Here is a 15531-nt window from a genome sequence, read left to right as displayed (position 1 = left end):
GATTGAGGTGATAAGAAGTCAAGTGGCCAGATTGGAAATTCAACCTAATCTCTTCAATGAAATAAAAGAGAAGCAAGTAGAAGATTTGTGGTGCCAGAAAATAAGTCAACAGATATGTGAAGGAAAAGCAACTAAGTTTCAAATGATAGATGGAGTGTTCAAGTTCAGAAACAGGGTATATATTCCCCAAGATCTGGAATTGAGAAAGAAAATCTTGAGTGAAGCATATGATACACTTTACACTGCCCACCCTGGGGGAGTAAAGATGTATCAGGATTTAAAGAAAACTTATTGGTGGATAGGTATGAAGAAAGATATTGGTGACTATGTAGCTAAGTGCTTGGTATGTCAACAGGTCAAGGCCGAGCATTAGAGACCTTCGGGTTTACTGCACCCACTTAGTATTCCTGAATGGAAATGGGAAGATATTTCAATGGATTTCATCATTGGCCTACCTCGAGTACAAAAAGGCTATAATGCATTATGGGTGATTGTAGATAGATTGACTAAATCGGCCCATTTTATTCCAGTGAAAGATAGTTTTGCTTCAGATCAACTGGCCCAGATTTATATACGGGAGATTGTGAGATTACGTGGTGTACCCAAAACTATTGTGTCAGATAGAGACCCCAGATTTATTTCAGCTTTTTGGGGTAGCTTATAAAGAGCATTGGGTACTAGGCTGGCATTTAGCACAGCATATCATCCTCAAACAGATGGCCAAACAGAGAGGGTGAATCAAATACTAGAGGATATGTTGAGGGCCTGTTGTTTAGATTACAAAATGACCTGGCATGAAATGATTCCATTGATCGAATTTGCATATAATAATAGTTATCAGTCCACCATTAAAATGGCCCCATATGAGGCTCTTTATGGACGAAAGTGTAGATCTCCATTACATTGGGATGACATAGGAGAGCGAGATGATTTGAGTCAAGTTCTTGGGCCTAAATTAACCTAGAGGATGGTTGACGATATAAAGATTATCAAGACTAGATTGAAGCAAGCTTAGGACAGGCAAAAGAGCTATGCAGACTTGAAAAGGAAAGAAGTAGAGTTTCAACCGGGTGATAAAGTTTTTGTGAAAGTAGCCCCTTACAAGCACGTGATGAGATTTGGAAGAAAAGGGAAACTTGCTCCAAGATTTATTGGCCCATTTGAAATTTTAGAAAGAGTGGGCAAGGTGGCTTATAGACTTGCACTTCCACCTAGTATGGATCGAGTTCATAATGTATTTCATATTTCTTTATTAAGAAAGTACATTAACGATTCTTCACATGTCTTAAAATCAGATGATGTGGAATTAAAAGAAGATTTAGCTTATGAGGAGCAACCGGTACAGATACTAGATAGAAAAATAAAAGAGCTCTGAAATAAGACAATTCCATTAGTGAAAGTATTATGGAAGAATCATAAGGTGGAAGAAGCCATATGGGAGGTTGAGCAACAAATGAGAGAGAGATTTCCCAACTTATTTGTTTAAATTTCGAGGACGAAATTCTTTTAAGGGGGGAAGAAATGTAACATCCGAATTCAGGTGTGTTAGTAAACTTCACTTCCAAAATTACCCCTAGAGTTGATTTTATAACTTGTTGTGTAAAGAAATTGCAAAAGAATTATAGAAAACTGCTAAATGAGCAATATTTTTCAAAGGGGGTAAAATGGTCATTTTATAAAGATTCAAGGGACAAAGTGGGAATTAAAATTGAAGGGCACACTTGAAATTATATGGTGGTGCTAAGGGTTTTTGGTAATTGGCTAAGGATAAAATAGTAATTTATTGAAAAGGTTAAGGGCAAAATGGTCCAATAGGCTTATAAACTTATGCTATTCATTTTCTCTTTCATTTTTGCCGAGAACTCCATGGTTTTAGTTAAGCTTTTTCCCTTAACCAAAATTTGTCCAAAAACCTAGCTAAACCACCTAATTTCCAGAGGCTCCAGTTATAAAAAGTGTAGATCTGTCAATTCTGGTCAGTTTTAAGATAAGAAATTTAATTTTTAAGATATGTGAAATTTGAGAGTTTGATGGATGATCATATTTTTGGTTGATTAAGGTTGCCAGAAAGAAGAAAAGAAGGTGAATAAGCTTAAATCACCTATTTGGCAAAGAAAAGGTAAGAATTTCATACTTTACATACTTGAAGTAAATTTGAGTTAGGTTATTTAAATAACCTTTACTTATATCAGTATGTGAGGTATTAGAATTAAGGTGATTTATGCTTAAAAGGATAAAGGAATTCATTAGGATTCATGATGTAATTTTTGGCCATAAGGGTAAAAAGGTAATTTTGGCCATAAGGGTAAAAATGTCATTTTATGTGATATAGGTTAATTTTGCTTAATTATGTGCATAAAATGTGTGAAATAACTCTTATATTAAGCCTATATTGTATAATTGAAATTAATTTGAGGCATGATATATATATAAATGCATGAGAAAATAATATGATATTTGAGAAGGAATGAAAAGAATAAGGGAAAATAACAAATGCGCATATTTCATATTATGGTTATATATGCATACATGAGGAATCATAACATATGCATGATTTAGAAAAAAAATAAAGAAAGAGGAAAAATATTTTCTAAGTCATGCATGTTTTTACAATGACTCATATGATACAGGAAAGCAGAAAACATACTAAAAATCCTTACACGCCAGCTGTACTGTGTGGACAGCAAATAAAATAATCGGTAGTACTGTGTGGACAACCAGCTGTACTGTGTGGACAGCAAATAAAATAATCGGTTGTACTATATGGACAACCAGCTGTACTGTGTGGACAGCAAAGAAAAAATATCAGCTGTACTGTGTGGACAGCAAAGAAAAATATCAGCTGTACTGTGTGGACAGCAAAAGAAAAATATCAGCTGTACTGTGTGGACAGCAAAGAAAAATATCAGCTGTACTGTGTGGACAGCAAAGAAAAAAAAATATATGCGTGTAAGAGAGAATTATATTTTGTATGGTGACTGCAAGTACTATCATATGTAGTCTAAATCGATCAATGAGAATGAGAGAGAAACAAATTAGTAAATATTTTATGAAAGTCATTTGCATTAGAATTATGCATACAAGCCTGTGTGGCTGATAAAGAGTTGAGAAAGATGTACGATCAGAAAATAAAAATGTCATGACACTCATACATGCATAAATCATAATGAGTGAATCATATCTGTATAGTAAGGAAATGAATAAATGTGTGAAAGAAAAGAATTATGATATGTGTTAAATGCGTGTTCTGTGTCAATTATTTTGTTGTAAATAGTTCAGACACGCTGAGTATGGAAAAGATTATAAAAGATTAATACTGGTATAAAATACTTTAAGTGTTTAGTATGATTTTCTTACTGAGCCATAGTCGCTCACTCCGTTTAATTTAATATTTTACAGGTAAAGAAATACAGCAAAGGTTCCCGGGGAGCACTAATGAGACATGAGGCTAAGGGAGGAAGGCACCATATTTTTATTAATATATATATATATATATTTTGATGTATATGTGAATATATGCCTATATATATATATATATACTTGATGTAGATATTGGAGGATATGTATATATATATATAAATACAGCTAGTTATGAAAATTGATTATAAAGTTTCTATGGGTGAAAATTTTTATGATGGTTATTATTATGTACTTATTTTACTAATTGTGATTAAGTTGATAAAAATCCAGTTGATTGGTAGGACTGGTTTGTGTGAATTATAAATTGGGAGTGTTACAGGGCATAATGAAAAAGAGAAAAATATTCTCCGGGCCCTCTAAAATAGGGGAACTCATGCCGTTTTTCTGTAACACACCCAATGGTTAGGAGAGGTTACAAATAATTTATTTATCCCCCTATAATTAGTTGACAATTTATATAACAATTTATATAACACTTTCATATGTTATTTTACCCCTCAAAATGCATCTATCTGTTTGTAACGTTCCATTTAAAACGTTTTTATAATATCTATACTTTGAAATAGATATTCAAATTCTATACTTTGAAATGCTTTAAAATGTCAATAATAAAAAGTTTCTTTAGAAATCTGGAAAATACTAATGGATATATCTTAAAACGATAAAATTAAAAAAAAAACAGAATTGAAATTCAAATTCTAAAAGTTGAAATACCCTAGAATGGTAATAATCGAACAATTCTTCGAAAATCTGAAAAATACAAGTTGATATATCCTAAAACGGTGAAATTCAAAAAAACAGAATTGAAATTTGAATTCTAAAAGTTGAAATACCCTAGAATAACATCAATCGAAAAATTCTTCAGAAATCTTAAAAATACGAATCGATATATCCTAAAGGGATGAAATTCGAAAAAACAGAACTGAAATTCGGAATCTAAAAGTTGAAATACCCTAGTATGGCAACAATTGAAAAATTCTGTAAAAATCTGGAAAATGTGAATTGATATATCTTAAAGGAGTGAAACTCGAAAAAACTTATAATTTCAATTATAATGCGCCTACCATGTTTAATATGAAAATGCGCCCTAATTTTAATAACATTTCATTTGACATTTTAGAAAAAGTAAATAAATAAATAAATATCAAAATGCCTTTATAATGTAAAATATCCAAAAACCCCCCCATATTTATCCTAAATTACATTTAACCCCCTATACTTGTGAAGCATTGCATTTAACCCCCATATTATGGCATAAAAACTAAATTTAACAAATGAAATTAAGTTTTACACTAAGATTGACATAAATACCTTTTTTTGATGAATAGTATTTTTTCGAATCGAATACAAAAATACGAACTTCTTCCGTCCGAACGAATCCCTACTAATTGATGTTGAATAAAAATGAAAGTGAGAGTGAGTGTTTGAGTGATATGAGAAGTGTGTGTAAATAAAGGGAGTGAGGAGGATTTATATAGATGAGAAGAAGGGTAATTTTGACATTTTAGAAAAAGTAATTAATTAAATAAATAAATAAATAAATATCAAAAATTTCTTTATAATGTAAAATATCTAAAAACCCCCCATATTTATCCTAAATTTTTTAACCTCCTATACTTGTGAAGCATTGCATTTAACCCTCATATTATGGCATAAAAACTAAACTTAACAAATGAAATTAAGTTTTAGACTAAGATTGACATAAATACATTTTTTTGATAAATAGTGTTTTTTTGAGTCGAACACAAAAATACGGACTTCTTCCGTCCGAACGAATCCTTACTAATTGATGTTGAAAAAAAATAAAAGTGAGAGTGAGTGTTTGAGTGATATGAGAAGTGTGTGTAAATAAAGGGAGTGAGGAGGATTTATATAGATGAGAAGAAGGGTAATTTTGACATTTTAGAAAAAGTAATTAATTAAATAAATAAATAAATAAATATCAAAAATTTCTTTATAATGTAAAATATCTAAAAACCCCCCATATTTATCCTAAATTTTTTAACCTCCTATACTTGTGAAGCATTGCATTTAACCCTCATATTATGGCATAAAAACTAAACTTAACAAATGAAATTAAGTTTTAGACTAAGATTGACATAAATACATTTTTTTGATAAATAGTGTTTTTTTGAGTCGAACACAAAAATACGGACTTCTTCCGTCCGAACGAATCCTTACTAATTGATGTTGAAAAAAAATAAAAGTGAGAGTGAGTGTTTGAGTGATATGAGAAGTGTGTGTAAATAAAATGAGTGAGGAGGGTTTATATAGATGAGAGGAAGGGTAATTTTGACATTTTAGAAAAAGTTTGAAATAAATAAATAAATATGAAAATGCCTTTACAATGTAAAATATCTAAAAACCCTCCATATTTATCTAAAATTATTTTAACCCCCATAATGAGTAAGGGGAGTTATATAAATGAAGGGAAGGGTAATTTTGACATTTTAGAAAAAGTTTGAAATAAATAAATAAATATCAAAATGCCTTTATAATGTAAAATATCTAAAAACCCCTCATAGTTATCTAAAATTACATTAAAACCCCATAGTAAGTGGGAGAGTTATATAAATATGAGGGGAAGGGTAGTTTTGGTATTAAAAAAAGTCATAGGCATTTTTTTTTTGGAACAGTGATTTTGGGTATTTTGGCTTGGAAATAGTGATTTTGGGTATTTTTGCTTAATGGGAGGGCATTTTGCCTAGTTTTTAAAATTTCCCTTTTATATAATTGAGGTAAAATTTTTATTTTATTTTATTTTTAATTAGTTAGCTTAAGTGTTGTCCTTATATTTTTCTTGTCAATTAAATAAAAGCAAAGGCCAATCGTAATTATGGAGAGGTACGTACTTCTGGCTAATTGGTGTTTAAATTGCTACATTAAATTTGTTTTGATAATTTGAAAAAATTGCCTGCTTTGAAGTAATGTTTTGATTTGTTATATCTGATTGAATGGTAGTACGTAGTTTACGGTTTGATGAACTCTCATTGTCATTATATTCTAATCTATTTATTAAATTTCCATTGAATGTTTATGTTTAATATATTTATTATCTTTTTTAAATTCACATGTTTCTACATAAATATTCAAACTCCTACGTTTTAAACCCATACATAGCCATAGTAATATTAATGAAACGTTAGTTGTAACATGTTTGTACCATTAATAACACCAGCTTGCAATGCTTGTTGTAAAGATGTACTGCTGCATGCATTGCACCTTTGGCAACCAGCAAATGCATGTTGTTGTATTTATGTATTGGCAACTTACAAAGCATCTTACCATATATTTTTTTACGCACCATTTGAATACACAGTCAATTTCCAAAATCTGTATTGTAGAAATTAAAAAAAGGTGTATTTGTATAAGCGTAAATATATAAATTTACAACCTTTTTATAAAATTCTGGAAGTCAAACTCAAGCTTGTTATTCAGGGACAAATTTTGATTCATGCAATTTGAGAACATTTTATTGTAATTCTGTTCAATTTAAGGACACTTGTTATTAAAAATGATTACATTGAATAGGGAACCGGGGCAAACCAATAGTTGTACAAGTTATACCAAAAATACAACCAAAATAAAGTCTGCTAAAATAATTTATGCAATAAAATATTTACACTTATTTTAAAATATAAATAATAAATTTTGTTAAAAAACAAAAGGAAATTTTATTTGCTTAAGGGAAGCCAGCAATGCAGTTTGGGGGCACCGATGACATGGCCTGGATTTGGTCTAGTTGGGTCAGATCTGGGCCAACAATAGTTGCCCTGTTGATTGTGCTTCTAACATGAGTAAAAGCCCATGGATTTGTCTGGTGATTACACTCTTCATAATTCTCCATTAAAAAAAAAAAGAAAAGAAAAGAAATAGGTCGATAAAAAAGAAACAGAAGTTCCAGTCAAAATTTGGCAGCTGACGCATTTGCAAAGGTGAAAATTTGCTGGTCAATTTAAATAAATAAAAATAGTCGCCGCCCGGACAGAAGTTTCCACTTGAGGCAATTATAAAACAAATAAAATAAATTAGGTGTGCACTTGATAAAGTAGACCTGGTATAGAGGGGTTTTATCTATCTTAAAAACGCGTATAGATTATTAATTTTTGAATTTCTACCCTATTTAAATTCCTAATCGGATATACATTGAACCCATTGGTTGGTCATCTCTAAATAAAAGTCCATGGTAAAACACGTTGCTTTATAATTACATTTCCTTGGTTGTCGTGTACCACTGGTGTAGCCATCAATAATTAAGTTATTTATTAAAGATTACATTGTGAATTCTTCTAGTCAACTTAAGATTATTCTTCTAAACCAAGTTATCCTAGTGGCTTTATGCATGAATGAGTTAGAATTGGCAATCAGGTAATTACGCTTCTATTTCTTAACAGTGTGTGAGTTGTTCGTTTATATTCCTTAAAACCAATAGATGAAAAAGTTACCAGCATCGACTTGCACCGGAGACGTAACCACTTTTCATTTTTCAAAATATTGAAAAGTCAGGTAGTAGACTATTCCATTCTCATTTTTAATATCCTGATTCATTGAATTGTCTGACATAAAAGGAGACGCAACTTGTATAATTAAACAGCCTTAATTAGAACATTGTAGCCTAGACAAAAAATTCTTGCATTTTTGCACAAGAGATACAGCATGATTACAACAGGCTCATCAAGATTTATGCTTTTCCTTTGTTTCATTCTTCTACATATTGCTAAACCCACAATTGCCCAGCAAGACTTCCTGTACCACTTCTGCGAATACGGCAAAGGTAACTATACAGAAAATAGTGCGTACCAGGCAAACCTCAATGCCCTCCTCTCTACTGTTTCTTCAAACACCAGTGGATTCTACAATTTTTCTGTTGGACAAAACTCAGACAAAGTAAACGCAATGGCTCTTTGTAGAGGAGATGTTAAAGTAGAGGATTGCCGTAGTTGCCTCAATGATTCTCGACATAAGCTCACTCAGCTCTGTCCCAACCAAATGGAGGCTATTGGATGGTATGACAAATGTATGTTACGCTACTCAAACCGCTCCATATTCGGCACAAAAGAAGTCTCTCCTCAAGCTTTCATGTGGAACAATAATAATGTATCAAGTGTTGCAGAATTCAATCAAGTGCTGCAGACATTAATGGACAGCCTGAAAAATAAAGCTCAATCTGGCGGTTCGCTTCTAAAGTTCGCTACTGGAAATACATCTGCCCCGGATTTTAAAACATTGTATGGACTTGTTCAGTGTACTCCCGACTTGACAGCTTTGGACTGCAACGACTGCCTTGACACTATTATTGGACAATTTTCAGATTGTTGTGCTGGGAAGGAAGGAGGAAGAGTTTTAGCTCCCAGTTGTAATATTAGGTATGAGGTCTATCGTTTCTATGACCCTACAACTGACGATCAAGCACCACCGCCTACTCCGCCGGCAAACAATGGTACAGATTAATTTTACCATCTATATATATATATACACACATAATATCTGAAGATTTATGTCATCAGGAAATTTAATATCATTCTTGCATATAAGAATCTATAACAGTGATGAGAATTTAATATGAAAAGTTATATGAAATAGGTATATGATAAAAAAAGATTTTGCAGGTAACACTTCTGGAACCGTCGTCATCATAATCATTGTTGTCTCAGCTGTTGCTCTGGTTATATTTCTTATCCTCATCTGCATCTGCTTCAAAGTGAGGAAGCCCAAGAAAAAAATTGAAAGTAAGAAGAGCTTGCTCTTAATTTCTTATACATCTCAATATATTTGAAATTTAATGATTTTAATTTCGTTCAAACAACAAATTCTATCTATACTTATACAATAAATATTAAATAAACTGATTACTGGTTCCAAATTGTTTACCACTAATTAGGTAGACATGAGATCATGTACTTTTATACAAAACAAAAGATTGAAATAAATTAACACTGCAATATCGGTTTTCCTTAAAACCAAATATAAAAATACAGAGCAGCAATTAATTCACTTTTATTAAAAAATGACCCTTTCCCATGGCCATGTTTTATTTACATGATTTTCTGACTGTCTCCCTGAAGAGTTATACAAAGCATCTAAAACCAGGGTTTGAAGTTAGAATTAATGCATTTTTGTTGAGATAAGTAGTTCTGGAATGCAGTCATGCATTCATCAGAAGTTTTTATTTTTATTTTTTTTTCAATCTGAGACACCCGAATGGCATTTCCGCTGAAAGTTTTTTCCACTATTGAAGCTGTGGATGAAATCAGAACTGCAGAGTCCTTGCAATATGATTTTAACACAATCAAAGTTGCGACAAACGACTTTTCTGAAGCAAATAAACTCGGACGAGGTGGATTTGGTGCTGTGTACAAGGTTATTATGATATATTCTATATATTACTATGGAAATTATTAGTTTATTTTTTATTTTCTGCCTATAAACTTTTCTGTTGAATTTTCAGGGCACGCTTTCCAATCAACAAGATGTAGCTGTAAAGAGACTATCTAGAGATTCTGGACAAGGAGATCTAGAATTTAAGAATGAAGTATTATTAGTGGCCAGGCTTCAACACAGGAATCTGGTTAGGCTACTGGGTTTCTGCTTGGAAGGCGATGAAAGGCTTCTCATCTACGAGTTTGTGCCTAACACAAGCCTGGATCACTTCATATTTGGTAATTAAACTCACTTCTACAAATTTTTTTTTTTGTTTTGTTCTGTGTTATGAAGCTTCCACATAATAGGATCTGTTCTTGTTTTCAAATAAGCTGAATAAATGTTTAACTGCCTAGATCCAATTAAACGACACAATTTGGATTGGGAAAGGAGATATAAAATTATAGAAGGCATTGCTCGAGGACTTCTCTATCTTCATGAAGATTCTCGATTGCGTATCATTCATCGTGATCTCAAAGCTAGCAACATTTTGCTAGATGCAGAAATGAATCCAAAAATTGCAGATTTTGGTATGGCAAGATTGTTTCAAATGGATCAAACTCAAGGTGATACAAGTAGAATTGTAGGAACCTAGTAAGTATCATATTGCACTTTACTCTCCTTGAAATTATATAGGAAATTACCTTACACTTCTCACAAAATTATTACAACGTCCAACATTACAATTCAATTAAAGATTATTATAATTATTGATGTCATCATGCAGCGGATATATGGCTCCGGAGTATGCAATGCACGGGCTATTTTCAGTAAAATCAGATGTTTTTAGTTTTGGCGTGTTACTTTTGGAGATTGTAAGCGGACAAAAAAATAATTCTTTCCTTAACGAGGGGCATGTGGAATACCTTCTTAGCTGTGTAAGCATGAGCCTCTAATTTTTGCATGTATTTTGCAAGAGTGTGGGACAATAACGATTGATAAATTGTTACAGGCATGGAGAAATTGGAGGGAAGGAACAGCGTTGGATCTTGTAGATCCAACATTGAGATCGGGTTCAAGACCTGAAATGATTAGATGCATTCACATTGGGCTACTGTGTGTTCAAGAAAATGTAGCAGACAGACCAACCATGGCTTCAGTTGTCCTAATGCTTAACAGCAACTCTTTAACTCTCCCAGTTCCCAAACAGCCTGCGTTTTTTATGGACGGCACCACAGAATCTGACATCGCATACTCACGGGACATTAATCCAAGGTTGACACAACCCGAACATTCAGAAGGGGAAACGAAGCCACTTTCAGTGAATGGGGCTTCAATTACCGAGCCATATCCTCGGTAGTTTTGAGGACAAACGTTTGTGTAAAATTTTATTGAAAAAGGAGAGACAAGGCATACATACAAATTTATGTTTTTACGGAGTAATTCCTAAACCATTTTCTTCTGTGTGTATATTTTCACTTAGAGTAATACTAATGAGGTGTTATTTTTCTTAATCTAAAATTATCAAATTACGTAATAACACATTATTCAAATCTAAATTAATTTGTTTTCTTTCATCCAAATAGCCAATTGGCCTTAGGAGGAAGATTAGTAAACTCAATAGTATTTATAAGTTGTCAAATCTTCTAGAAAAGCAATTACAAACATAAACACATGTTTAATATGCTAGATGAAAATTAATGCCGTGGTAATGAAGCAATTCATAAGGAGTTCAGATAAAATTTTCCGTTTTGCTTGTGGTATTTTGCTTAATAAAACACTCATGTAGTATCCGAAGAACCCTAACTGGTGTGCTTGCACACCAAGCAAGCAATTTAAAGGGTTTTTCTCTCCAAATGGGAAATAGAGTTGTTTGATATTATCACAGATAAAGGGTGAAAACTTGAAATATCTTAGATGGGACATGGTCGTTTGGCCTTTCATAAAATTCTGAAAGTCAAACTCAATCATTTTATTCAGGGACAAATTTCAATTCATGCAATTTAAAATCTATGCAAAGGTCTTCCGTCTGACAATTCATTGAATTTGAAGGGGACTGTTGTGAAATTGTCATTGTTGGTCAATTTAAATAAATAAATAAATAACTTAGACCTGGCATAGATTTTATCTATCTCAAGAACGGGTGGTCGTCTCTAAATAAAAGTCCATGGTAAAACACGTTTCTTTATAATTACATTTCCTTGGTTGTCGTTTCCCACTGGTGTAGCCATCATTAATTAACCACTTTTCTTTTTAAATCCATTAAAACCAATAGATGAAAAAGTTACCAGCCACGACTTACCCACGAGACGTAACCACTTTTCATTTTTAAAAATATTGAATACGTCAGGTAGTAGACAGGCTCTTCAAGGTTTATGCTTTTCCTTTGTTTCATTCTTCTACACATTGCTAAACCCACAATTGCCCAGCAAGACTTCCTGTACCACTTCTGCGAATACGGCAAAGGTAACTATACAGCAAATAGTACCTACCAGGCAAACCTCAATGCCCTCCTCTCTACTGTTTCTTCAAACACCAGTGGATTCTACAATTTTTCTGTTGGACAAAACTCAGACAAAGTAAACGCAATGGCTCTTTGTAGAGGAGATGTTAAAGTAGAGGATTGCTGTAGTTGCCTCAATGATTCTCGACATAAGCTCACTCAGCTTTGTCCCAACCAAATGGAGGCTATTGGATGGTATGACAAATGTATGTTACGCTACTCAAACCGCTCCATATTCGGCACAAAAGAAGTCTCTCCTCAAGCTTTCATGTGGAACAATAATAATGTATCAAGTGTTGAAGAATTCAATCAAGTGCTGCAGACATTAATGGACAGCCTGAAAAATAAAGCTCAATCTGGCGGTTCGCTTCTAAAGTTCGCTACTGGAAATACATCTGCCCCGGATTTTAAAACATTGTATGGACTTGTTCAGTGCACTCCCGACTTGACAGATATGGACTGCAATGACTGCCTTGAAACCATTATTGGAAGTATTTCAGATTGTTGTGATGGGAAGCAAGGAGGAAGAGTTTTAGCTCCCAGTTGTAATATTAGGTTTGAGGTCAATCGTTTCTATGACCCTACAACTGACGATCAAGCACACCGCCTCCTCCGCCGTCAAACAATGGTACAGATTGAATTTACCATCTATACTATTATACTATATATATATAAATACACATACAAAAGATCTGAAGATTTATGTCATCAGGAAATTTAATATCATTCTTGCATATAAGAATCTATAACAGTGATGAAAATTTAATATGAAAAGTTATATGATAAGATAAAGATTTTGGAGGTAACTCTTCTGGAACCGTCGTCATCATAATCATTGTTGTCTCAGCTGTTGCTCTGGTTATATTTCTTCTCCTCATCTGCATCTGCCTCAAAGTGAGGAAGCCCAAGAAAATAATTGAAAGTAAGAAGAGCTTGCTCTTAATTTCTTATACATCTCAATATATTTGAAATTTAATTATTTTAATTTCGTTGAAACAACAAATTCTATCTATACTTATACAATAAATATTAAATAAATCGAGTACTAGTTCCAAATACATCTCAATATATGAGATCATGTACTTTTATACAAAACAGAAGATTGAAATAAATTAACACTGCAATATCGGTTTTCCTTAAAACCAAATATAAAAATACAGAGCAGCAATTAATTCACTTTTATTAAAAAATGGCCCTTTCCCATGGCCATGTTTTATTTACATGATTTTCTGACTGTCTCCCTGAAGAGTTATACAAAGCATCTAAAACCAGGGTTTGAAGTTAGAATTAATGCATCTTTGTTGAGGTAAGTAGCTCTGGAATGCAGTCGTGCATTCATCAAAAGTTTTATTTATTTATTTTTAAACTGAGACAACCGAATGGCATTTCCGCTGAAAGTTTTTTCCACTATTGAAGCTGCGGATGAAATCAGAACCGCAGAGTCCTTGCAATATGATTTTAACACCATCAGAGTTGCGACAAACGACTTTTCTGAAGCAAATAAGCTCGGACGAGGTGGATTTGGTGCTGTGTACAAGGTTAATCTGATATATTCTATATATTACTATGGAAATTATTAGTTTATTTATTATTTCCGGCCTATAAACTTTTCTGTTGAACTTTCAGGGCACGCTTTCCAATCAACAAGATGTAGCTGTAAAGAGACTATCTAGAGATTCTGGACAAGGAGATCTAGAATTTAAGAATGAAGTATTATTAGTGGCCAGGCTTCAACACAGGAATCTGGTTAGGCTACTGGGTTTCTGCTTGGAAGGCGATGAAAGGCTTCTCATCTACGAGTTTGTGCCTAACACAAGCCTAGATCACTTCATATTTGGTAATTAAACTCACTTCTGCATTTTTTTTTTTGTTTTTTTCTGTGTTATGAAGCTTCCACATAATGGGATCTGTTCTTGTTTTCAAATAAGCTGAATAAATGTTTAACTGCCTAGATCCAATTAAACGATACCATTTGGATAGGGAAAGGCGGTATAAAATTGTAGAAGGCATTGTTAGAGGACTTCTCTATCTTCATGAAGATTCTCGACTACGTATCATTCATCGTGATTTGAAAGCTAGTAACATTTTGCTAGATGCAGAAATGAATCCAAAAATTGCAGATTTTGGTATGGCAAGATTGTTCCAAATGGATCAAACTCAAGGTGATACAAGTAGAATTGTGGGAACCTAGTACTATCATATAACACTTTACTCTCCTTGAAATTAAAAAGGAAATTACCTCACACATATTACAAAATTATTACAACGTCCAACATTATAATTCAATTAAAGATTATTATAATTATTGATGTCATCGTGCAGCGGATATATGGCTCCGGAGTATGCAATGCACGGGCTATTTTCAGTAAAATCAGATGTTTTTAGTTTTGGCGTGTTACTTTTGGAGATTGTAAGCAGACAAAAAAGTAATTCTTTCCTTAACGAGGGGCATGTGGAATACCTTCTTAGCTGTGTAAGCATGCGCCTCTAATTTTTGCATGTATTTCTGCAAGAGTGTGGGACAATAACGATTGATAAATTGTTACAGGCATGGAGAAATTGGAGGGAAGGAACGGCGTTGGATCTTGTAGATCCAACATTGGGATCGGGTTCAAGACCTGAAATGATTAGATGCATTCACATTGGGCTACTGTGTGTTCAAGAAAATGTAGCAGACAGACCAACCATGGCTTCAGTTGTTCTAATCCTTAACAGCAACTCTTTAACTCTCCCAGTTCCCAAACAGCCTGCGTTTTTTATGGACGGCACCACAGAATCTCACATCTCATACTCACGGGACATTAATCCAGGGTTGACACAACCCGAACATTCTGAAGGGGAAACGAAGCCACTTTCAGTGAATGGGGCTTCAATTACCGAGCCATATCCTCGGTAGTTTTGAGGACAAATGTTTGTGTAAAATTTTATTGAAAAAGGAGAGACAAGGCATACATATAAATTTATGTTTTTACGGAGTAATTCCTAAACCATTTTCTTCTATGTGTGTATTTTTACTTAGAGTAACGCTAATTATCAAATTACATAATGACACATTATTCAAATCTAAATTAATTTGTTTTCTTTCATCCAAATAGTGAATAGGCCTTTGGAGGAAGCTCAGTAAACTCAATAATATTTATAAGTTGCCAAATCTTCTAGAAAAGCAATTACAAACATAAACACCTCTTTAATATGCTAGATGAAAATTAATGCCGTGGTAATGAAGCAACTCATAAGGAGTTCAGATA

The 15531-nt window shown here is 33.1% G+C and overlaps 1 protein-coding gene and 1 pseudogene across 1 annotated transcript; both read left to right on the top strand.

Annotated features, from left to right (window-relative positions):
- The first annotated feature begins 8040 nt into the window (after positions 1-8040).
- Positions 8041-11288, top strand: LOC123218504 (putative receptor-like protein kinase At4g00960). Its single transcript, XM_044639977.1, has 7 exons — positions 8041-8860; positions 9030-9149; positions 9659-9780; positions 9869-10079; positions 10197-10434; positions 10568-10718; positions 10793-11288. The coding sequence occupies exons 1-7, from the start codon at positions 8077-8079 to the stop codon at positions 11138-11140; spliced, it is 1974 nt and encodes a 657-aa protein (XP_044495912.1). The 5' UTR covers positions 8041-8076; the 3' UTR covers positions 11141-11288.
- An 867-nt stretch (positions 11289-12155) lies between these two features.
- Positions 12156-15255, top strand: LOC123219668 (annotated as a pseudogene).
- The last annotated feature ends 276 nt before the right edge of the window (positions 15256-15531 follow it).

This window comes from Mangifera indica, chromosome 6 (genome assembly GCF_011075055.1).
Source record: "Mangifera indica cultivar Alphonso chromosome 6, CATAS_Mindica_2.1, whole genome shotgun sequence".
Taxonomy (NCBI): Eukaryota; Viridiplantae; Streptophyta; class Magnoliopsida; order Sapindales; family Anacardiaceae; genus Mangifera; species Mangifera indica.
The sequence above is the reverse complement of the archived record's forward strand: the minus strand, read 5'-3'. Positions and strand labels throughout refer to the sequence as shown.

What these genes read in the sequence shown, in the direction of transcription:
- LOC123218504 (XM_044639977.1), top strand. Translation starts at nt 8,077, where the DNA reads ATGATTACAACAGGCTCATCAAGATTTATGCTTTTCCTTTGTTTCATT. An exon ending in TACTCCGCCGGCAAACAATG is followed by an intron (nt 8,861 to 9,029) that starts GTACAGATTAAT and finishes AAGATTTTGCAG; the next exon opens with GTAACACTTCTGGAACCGTC. An exon ending in CCTGGATCACTTCATATTTG is followed by an intron (nt 10,080 to 10,196) that starts GTAATTAAACTC and finishes TTAACTGCCTAG; the next exon opens with ATCCAATTAAACGACACAAT.